The sequence below is a fragment of the Spea bombifrons genome, chromosome 13 (genome assembly GCF_027358695.1).
Source record: "Spea bombifrons isolate aSpeBom1 chromosome 13, aSpeBom1.2.pri, whole genome shotgun sequence".
NCBI classification, from domain to species: Eukaryota; Metazoa; Chordata; class Amphibia; order Anura; family Pelobatidae; genus Spea; species Spea bombifrons.
Window position 1 is genome coordinate 23810778 of NC_071099.1, and position 9968 is coordinate 23820745.

The 9968-nt window shown below is 40.6% G+C and overlaps 1 protein-coding gene across 1 annotated transcript; it reads right to left on the bottom strand.

The window, feature by feature from the left end:
• Positions 1 to 2529: 2529 nt before the first annotated feature.
• SLC16A3 (solute carrier family 16 member 3) lies at positions 2530 to 9968 on the bottom strand. Its single transcript, XM_053453639.1, has 5 exons — positions 9846 to 9968; positions 5927 to 6169; positions 4527 to 4670; positions 3617 to 4384; positions 2530 to 3240 (listed from the first exon to the last, which is right to left on the bottom strand). Exons 2-5 carry the CDS (start codon positions 6147 to 6149, stop codon positions 2963 to 2965), a joined length of 1413 nt encoding a protein of 470 aa, XP_053309614.1. The 5' UTR covers positions 6150 to 6169; positions 9846 to 9968; the 3' UTR covers positions 2530 to 2962.

A 9968-nucleotide genomic window follows, 5' to 3' on the forward strand; every position in this document is an offset into this window, starting at 1 on the left:
TATATAGATATGTACATATATATATTATATAGATATGTACATATATATATTATATAGATATGTACATATATATATTATATAGATATATACATATATATATTATATAGATATATACATATATATATATTATATAGATATATACATATATATAGTCTGTAATAAACAAGACTGAAACGTTGACTTGAAAACCAAAGTTGTTTGTGTGGTCATTTGCAAAGTCCCTGGAGTGCCGGTAACTATTTTTGGACTTTATATATATGGACTTTATATATATTTATATATATTATATAGATATATTATATCTCATATCTATATCTATATATATATCTCTATATATATCTCTCTATCATATATATATATATATATATCTCTATCATATCTATATCTATATATATCTCTATCATATCTATATATATATATCTATATATATCTATATCATATCTATATATATCTATATCATATCTATATATATATACATATATATCATATCTATATATCTATATCATATCTATATATATATATATATCTATATCATATCTATATCATATCTATATACATCTATATCATATCTATATACATCTATATCATATCTATATATATCTATATATCCTATCTATATATATCATATCTATATATATCTATATATCATATCTATATATATCATATCTATATATATCTATATATCATATCTTTATATATCGTATCTATATATATCTATATATCATATCTATATCATATCTATATATATATATATCTATATATATATATATATATCATATCATATCTATATATATATATCTATATCATATCATATCTATATATATATATCTATATCATATCATATCTATCTATATATCTATCTATATATATATCTATATCTATATATATATTGATATCATATCTATATCTATATCATATCTATATATATCTAGATCATATCTATATTATATATCTATATCATATCTATCTATATCTATATCATATCTATATATATATCTATATCATATCTATATATCTATATCTAATCTATATCATATCTATATATATCTATCTATATCTATATATATCATATCTATATATATATCTGTATATATATATATATATATATCATATCTATATCTATATATATATATATAATATCTATATCATACCTATATATAATTTCTATCTATATAATATCTATAATATATATATATTATATAATATATCATATATATATCTATAGATATCTAATATAGATCTACATATATATTAGATATGTAGATATATATTAGATATCTACATATCTAATCCATATATCTACATATCTATCTATATACTATATATCTATATACTATATATGACGAATTATATTATTTAAAATAACATATTGAAATGGTACGACAAGACTAGAGATCCCTGCATGCAAGCTTACAAACTTGATGGAATGGGGTTTGGAGAAAAATAAGGAACAGAGGAAGGTTCTGTGCGGCTACTGTATCCTTATACCGTGGGGGTTGTATCAAAAGGGTGCGGGTTCTCTGAAGTCTTCAGATTTTTCTTGAATTCAACAACTGTAAGTGGAGAAGTATATGTCTTGCCAGAGAATGATTGGACAGATATAGGGAGATCCAGGAGAGAGCTGTATCTCTTGTGTCTGTAGAGCAAAGCAAGAACATGGTGATCAACAGTATCAAAAGCAGCAGAGAGATCCAGAAGTATTAGAACAGAGAAGTGTCTCTCAACCAAAGCAAAGGGCAAGTCATTGGATACTTTTGTTAGAGGTGTTCCTGTAGACTGTCAAGGAGGTCATTAGTAGAGACTATGTTAGTAGTAATTCCACATTAACGTTTGAAGTCTTAGTCAGGGCAGGTGGCCCACACCGCTTGTCTACCAAGTTAGATTTTAGGGGGGGGGGGGTGCTATGGTACTGGCTAACTACAGCATCTGGATACGTCCATAACTAACGTAAGTATGTATGTTGGGAACAGACATTGTCCAAGTCTTATATACGAGTAGTCACCCCAGTTACAGCACCTGGCCACAATCACAGGACATGGTGTCCTGTTTTTTCCCATTCAAGTTGGCTCTAAATTGGCACCACATCATACTTTCTCTAAGGAGACGATGTATCAAGTTGATCAGTGTAGAGCTTGGAATGTCAAATCCCTTGATTGAGAGCAACAAAGTGTCATCTTACCATCTGAAGAGTCCAGTTCTGGCAGAGACAACTGTATTTCAAGTAAAGTCCGGCACAAAACATGCACTTCCCACTGAAACTAGGGAGATGGAAGCTAAAATATGACTTGAGATCCTTAAGGTCCTGCACACTTCCAGGTGAAGTATGGAGACCGTGGCTGACAAGAGCTACAGTCCAATTCTCTTAAGCCCTACACTGTATGAATTACTTTTCGGCTCTGGTCAATTTGTCTTTAAGTTGAAAGGTATGTTGCTAAAATCTACAGCCAGATCTGATGCCCGTGCTGTATTGTCTTAGACTATTGCCATGTCAGCCAAACCTTTTTAGTGTTAAAAAAATTAAAAGGCAAGTTTGTTTTTTTTTTATTAAAAAGTACATATATTTATTGTTTGCTCACTTTTCAGTGCAATACCAAATAAAACTCTGAAGTTACATATCACAAAAGTGTATAAAGGACTTATAAAACAATAAATAACACACGTAAACTGTTCAGACTCCAAACATTTGGACTTTACGTAGTTAAAAGCCACCCAAAAAAAAAAATATATTAAAAACAAATCTAAAAACATGAAGTGTACAAACCTCAAAACAAGCACAAACTCAAAAGCTTTGACAGTTTGCATGATTATCTATTCCACTTAGTTTGAAAGAATGGTCCTTTCATCCTCAAAAGTGATTTTTTTTTGGTTGACATTTGAAACGGTTAATACTTGGCACAGCCCTAAACCTACAGAGAGAATCTCCTGAAACTTCCTATAAAATTTTAAAACATTCTAGAACTCTTCACACACAAGACTCTGGATTTGTGAGAACTTCACCGTTCTTTTCGTCTTTCAAGAACTGTTCTACTTCCGCGGGTTCGGCTTTGTCGCTTTCTGGTCCGTTCTCTTCTGCTTTTTTAATCTCCTTTATTTCGGTGATGTCTTTGGCTTCCGATTCCTCTGGTTTTTTCTTGAGGCAGAAGAAATTTCCACTCGTGAGGACGAGCGCAGAGGTCACAACTTCACAGCCCGCGATGATGAAGACAAACATGTACCTCCCGGTCGCATCGAGGATTTTACCTACAATAGAAGCACAAAAAGGAATGTTTGGAGGAGTTTCATTGCATCTTAACTTAATAAGTTGGGTTGGTGCCATAAGCTAGCCAATGGCCATAGGTATACCTATTTGCCCTTACAGTACTCGCCAAGGGATAAGAAACCAAAGTTTTTGTCCAAAAATTACCACAACGTGAGCTAGGTAGACCATCACCACTCAAGATGAGGACATGGGGAGCAAGCACTACTTCACATGAATATATCAATACGTTACTTTTCTCATGGTGGTCTTTAATCAGTTAATCAGTTTAATCAGTTCATTTAACCCCCTTACAATAAGACTTGGTTACACGTATATACAGAATCTCCTTTACTTTTATGCCAATCAAAGACCATTTACCTGCTGATGGTGGACCAATCAAGACAGCAATGGCTTCAGCCAGTAGTACCAGTCCAATGGCACTGGAGAATTTCTGCGTGCCAACAATAGCCATCAGGACTTCAAATTGCAGAGCACCGACCATCCCGTAGGATATGCCAAAGAAGATGCAGAAAACCACCAGACCTCCGTAGGTATCAGCCATGGAACCCATCAGATCTGTAAACCCATTGAAAATCATAGCAAAGCCAAATAAGTAGACGCATCGTGGTCGAACCCACTTCAAGCCTGCGATGACGCCGCATGTGGGCCGTGCAAATATATCTACGAATCCAAGGATGGTGAGGAGGAATGCAGCCTTCGTGTCCTGTGTTCCCAAGTCTTTGGCATAACTTACAACAAACACGGGTGGCACGAAAAGTCCCAAAACCATAATGGAAGCCGCCAACGTGTAGATGACAAAGCCACGATCCTTGAACACAGTGAAGTCAAGAAGCTTCTTAGGTTTTTTGTCTTTTACTTCTTTAACCTCTTCTATGGCCTTCTTTGGGGGTTCTAGTGGTCGCATTAGAGCACCACAGGCACAGCAGTTGAGGAGCAAGCCACCCAAGATGAGGAACCCACCACGCCAACCAAACTCATATTGAAGTATCTGTCCAAGAGGAGACAAAGCACAGAGAAACACCGGGCTTCCTGCAGCTGCCAGTCCATTTGCCAGTGGCCGGCGTTTGTCAAAATAGCGATTCAACATGATGAGAGAAGGTTGGAAGTTGAGAGCTAGACCCAAACCTGTAACACAAGAGGTTATAGTCAAACATGGAGGGAGTTACGATGGACTATTCCAAGTACTCGCATACAAAAACCTGGCATTGTGCTACGCGTTAAACGGACAGACCTAGACCCTAGATCTAAGGAGGCCTTAAAGACTCACCTGTGATGACTCCTGCAGTGAGGTAGATAGCAATGATGTTTGTGCAAAACGAAGCCAGTACCATGCCGAGAGATGCAAAGAGACCCCCAACCATCATGACCGGTCGGCAACCAAATCGATTTACGCAGATACTGCAAAGAGGACCTAAACCAAAATAAAAATGTAAACAGTATGAACATATGGTACTTTAAGATAAATAAGGCGCATGTTGATAGTTATAAGAAAGCCACCTTTGAACGTTCTGGCTGCTTGAGACATTACACCTTGCGAAATAGACCAACCGACTGCTCACAACCAGTAAGCATACGACCACGTTCATACAGCAGGGGTCAGTGCAACACTACATCTTACGAACAATTCTAGAAGTTTAAAGTTTCCCGTTGGCCATTTACCCCATTTAAGTTATTAGTCTACAGAATAAATAAAATTAAGTCAACACTGTTTCCATTAAAATATATACTCATTACCCGTCATCACCAATTTATGAGATATCATTGACCGTGTCCACGGCAGAGTGTCCACTCGTCCTTAGGGACTGAATGCTTGCAGGAGTACAGGTAATACATCCGATTAGCTCATGGGAATATTATCCGTCACCTTAATCCCTGCCCTAGACATGGCAAGTACTTATTATCTAGCAACGCTCCAACAAGGACGTGACATTTGTTGGCGTTACCCAGAAAGACCCTTACTACTCAGCCGTTCAGTTATTTTGCATTCTGGTTTTATTCTAGAGTAAAAGGATTCTGCACCCACCACGAGTGCATGGCGAGTTATAATACTCGCGTGTTCTAAAACAATGCAGCCTGCAATTAACCCCAAGTACAGCCAGTTTCAATAATGAGAGATTTAAAGAGACACCGCAGAGTTGTAGCAGCGCCAGAGTTACTCCAACACTAAGCAATGTACTAATTGGACAACATCGGTTGATTGTCTACGTTGTATCACGATGAAGAAGTCTTTGTTTAGGGCCTCCAGGTACGTAGTCCAAATGAGAAAGTAAACATTCATAGAACAATCATATCTGCCAATCTATTAAACTATTTTGTTTGTTGGTAGGGAGTGTCTCCTATGGCATACAGCAGATAAGATTTGAGTCAAGCCTTTGCCTGCAATGCCAATGTAGGGTGTTGAGACTTGGCACTTCTAGCAGGTCATCAGGCCTACATGGCCCAGCCAGACAGATCCCTACAGGGGGTTTCATTGTAGACCCTCAGATAAGAGTGTCCATATCTGACCATTAATGGACGTAATGTATCTGCTCACTGGCTACAATGTAAAGGAGCAATTGCTTTTTGGAACCCTGGATCCCATCTTTGTGTACTCCTGGCCTACAGCGTTACATTTCGGTTGTGTCTACCGAAGCACCCGTCGTAGGGTCTGTTGCAGACAATACCCACCTGTCCCATAGAGCATAGCCAGGAGGATGGAGGAGATCCATGCCGTGTCACTGTACCCAACGTCAAACTCCCGAATGAGCTCTTTGAAGAAGACACTGACGGCTTTGGGAAACGCGTAGGAGAATCCAGTGATCACGAAACAGCCGAAGAGGACGGCCCAGCCCCATCCGCCATCAGGGGCCTTAACGCCAGACGGATTATCATCCACCACAACGCCTCCCATGGTGCACTAAATCTCACCTCCTGCAACGAGAGAGAAACGGTAAATCAGAGTTTGGGTTAAATGACGCCACAATACTGTATACAGTAAAAAAAAAAAAAAAAAGTCAGATTCATTAGTTATGGAAAGTGCAATTAAAGTTTTGTCTAAGTGGAACTAAATCTTTGTCCATTTTGGTGTTAAAATACCCTCTTTCTATAGCGTGACGAGTTGTTTTATGCAGGGCGACACGTCAATAAATACCGGGACACATTCTGACACGTACTCCAGACCTCTGAACTCCTCTGCGGGGTCAACCTTTCAGTAACCGAGGACTTCTTGGTATACGAGACCCCTGTCCCTTTCTATATTTAGGGAAGGTTTACCCTTGACATTATCTAAGGTTTCTCCCCATCCAGAGGATCACCTGCTGCCACCTCGTCACACGAACCCCCAATCCCAACGAGGGGGTCACAGCCTTAACATAAAGGCTGTATATCCGGCCAATATTTTGTCCCCATTATATTTTTATCCCACACCCTTTCCTGAAACGACACGCAACTTTCTGGGCACTTAATATTTATATGAAGATAAGGAACCTCCACTACTTACATGTATGGATTTTTATACTTCCTACCTCCCTGTCATAGGTTAAATAGTTTATTTAAGAGAATATAGTTTATATAAAAATATTTTTTATGTAAAAATAAAAAAAAAAATCCCTGTCACATTATCTTAGAAGATACGGAGGCCAACATGTAGATATATTTTGTTTACATTAAGCTCTAACAAACATAATTTTACAAGTAAAGGGCGAGGTACAACGAGTGCAGCATATCAACATTTTGTTGGGGGGGGTGAGTGTGAGGAGAGGCAGGAAGGCTTGCATCCAGTCCCAGAAGTGAGCAGCACATGAGCTGGGGGCACCGACCAGTCTTAAGCCACATCGACGACACTAGCGGCCACGTGGGAGCTGCAATGGAGGTTTGTGCATCAAACAGCGCAGACCTCCATTTATTTTTTGCCACCCTGTTGGGTGGGACTTTCCTGCAAGAAAACAGGACTGTTGGGAGGCATGCTTGGTAATGTTATTCAGAGGAGGCCCATCACGCCATCGCTTGGCTCTGGATCTGTTCTGATTAATAATTCACACCGGTTCCTGGTTTCAGAGACAGGGCCCAGTGGATTTATTCCCCCCCTCGGGGCAGATTCACAGGTATATTTCAAACAAGCCATCGCACAACTTATTGAACCAATCAAAAATCGTTCCTTAAACAGAGACTGGACTCCCGAGCTGCAGTAGAAAGCTTCAGCTTCATTATACTGCATTGCAAATGTTTGCTTGTCAAGAAGCTTTCATGAAACCATATCAAGTGCTTGGTTTTTTTTCCCACCCCATTATTTACAGATAGCAGCTGCAGCACGTGATAAGCGGCCGTCACATCTCTAGCCAGAGGGCTAAACTCCTCGCAGTCCTTTTTGTGCAAGTGCGTATGCCACAAGCATACCTCCCATACGTCCTTCTGTAAGAGCACCAGTCCCTTCCTTGGTCCCAAATCCCCGATACCCTCACCACGCAGAAAAGAAGGCTATCACAGGGTTCTGTAGCCCTAGAAGTCACAATAACACGTACAGAAACCGCAGGAAACCGGGTTTGGAAATCATACTGTGGTCATCGTCATTGCCTCACTTTCCGGCATCAGTGACATCACCAATAAGGTCATACAATCAGAGACAAAAAAAAGGAGAAGTCTTCAGTTCCCCTTATTAATAAAATACATACAAAGGGTTTTTGTTCTTCAGAACATTATGACGAAGATACTACATCTCCCAAAACCAGTCCTCCCACCCAGAGGAGCAGCAACACCACAAGAAAGGGAGGACTTCTCATAGCCAGGATGAGGAGATGGCCGCTCCCATGTCTACAGAAAACATACATTTTTAATTTTATTGAAGTCTCTCTGGATTCACATCAAGGAGGCCTGACGCTGAGACTCGTCTGGCTGCAGTTGCCATCACAACAGCCGGTGAACCGCCATAGGCTGCTAATGAAGGGTCAAGAAGATAAGTTGACCCTTCAAGAGCCACCAAACTGTTCTACTATTTTAGTCCCGGGTCAGGACTCTTGTCCAGCTCACCTCCTGGGGTAGACAGTGCGCTCTTACGACCTTTGGGTCTCAGTATAAAAAAAGAAAGAAACCCCCTAGACACGCACACCAGAAATAACCCGGGCCAAATAATGCCAAGTGCTGCCCCTATTTTTGGAACAGTGCTCTTTAGGCTGGAAGGTTGCCCGAATTGTCTCACCAGCACATTTTGTCCAACTCCACAGTATGTGTGTGACACATTTCACAATATAATAAAATTAGAACACGCCGAGTCAGGTTCAGAGTCCTGCAGCCCATCAGAACCCAGAAAAATATACACATTTATACGACATATATACTTTCGTATAGGATTCCTAGCACCATAAGGGGAGAACGGACTATCTTCTTCAACCGCCATTCATTTCCACAGCTTTAAGACCCAAGCAATGCCTAATACGGACATATTGCATCACACTACGTCATGAAATAATTAAATGGAAGTCTATCACAGGCTCTTTTTGGGACGGAAACTTACACCTTAGAAGATGGCTTAAGGCTTGAATTACACCTCACTCGTTGATGGCCTCCCAACACCCTTAGGAGAAACCTTAAAATACAATTTAAGGGAAGTCAGAAGACCGCAATAAAACCTTCATCCATCAGAAGGAGGTCCCACAACCTAGATTAGGATTTAAGTCCCAATTCCTTAAACCAGCCCTTTCACAATGGAACAAAAGCAAGTCATTCAAAGAAGACTTAAGATCTTAAGGGTTAATTATACTGGATATACAAGCTGTGATAGAAGACATGGCGGACCCCATAACAGATGGCATTAAGTTTCATGCAAATGGCCAGCCCAGTTTCAGCCCCATCTAAGTGACCAGAAGCCACCTGCTTGGTTGGAGGGGTGGGGGTTGGAGATGGACAGGGAAGCATCTGTTGGGATGGTGGACACAGAGGTCCATCTCTGAATGTTCTTGTTTATTCTGGCCCAGATGGGGCTCATGTGTCAGCAAATCATTAACCGGGGCTGGTTAACCAACTGTGTGCCAGCCTGGCAGGGAGACATCAGATTTTTGGCTAAAACTACTTGTTTTTGGACAGAGAGACAATTCCTCGATGGGTTAGAAAGCTCCAGGACAAACCAGCATAAAGGGGTTAATCTCCTAGAAATGGCCCAGAGATGAATGTGATCCTGAGACCATCACTGTGGGGACCCCCCCCCCTCGCACACCCACCCAAACATTAACACTGGTGGAATTACTATGGGCACTGGTGGGATTGACACTACTAAGGGTAGTATTGGAACCTTATGGGGCAAATTGGTTCTCCCCATCCTTAGTTGCCACCCCTGGGGAGAGGGACCCCAACTTTCCCAGGGTAATTATATAATTACTGGGGTGGGGGGGGGATCCGGGTACAGGAGAGAAAAATGAATCGAAGCGGAGATAGAGGAGATACAATGTATCAAGGAACCGGTAACCGAACGGACACGAATCACACAAGTAACGGGATCACATCGCACACTCCGCAGCCGCGACACGCATGACACCCGGCGCTGTCACACAGACCCACGCAGGAAAAACACCCACCAGATAAACCCACCCAGATCCGTCCCTGTGCCCCCCGGTACCTGCTGTCCCTCCCGGGAGTCCGTGCACCTGTAGCCGCTGTCACTCCGATCTCCACACTCAGTGGGGCGGCCGCTCGCAGCTTTAACCAGGCACGTCCACGCGTGACGTCACGGGAGACACTG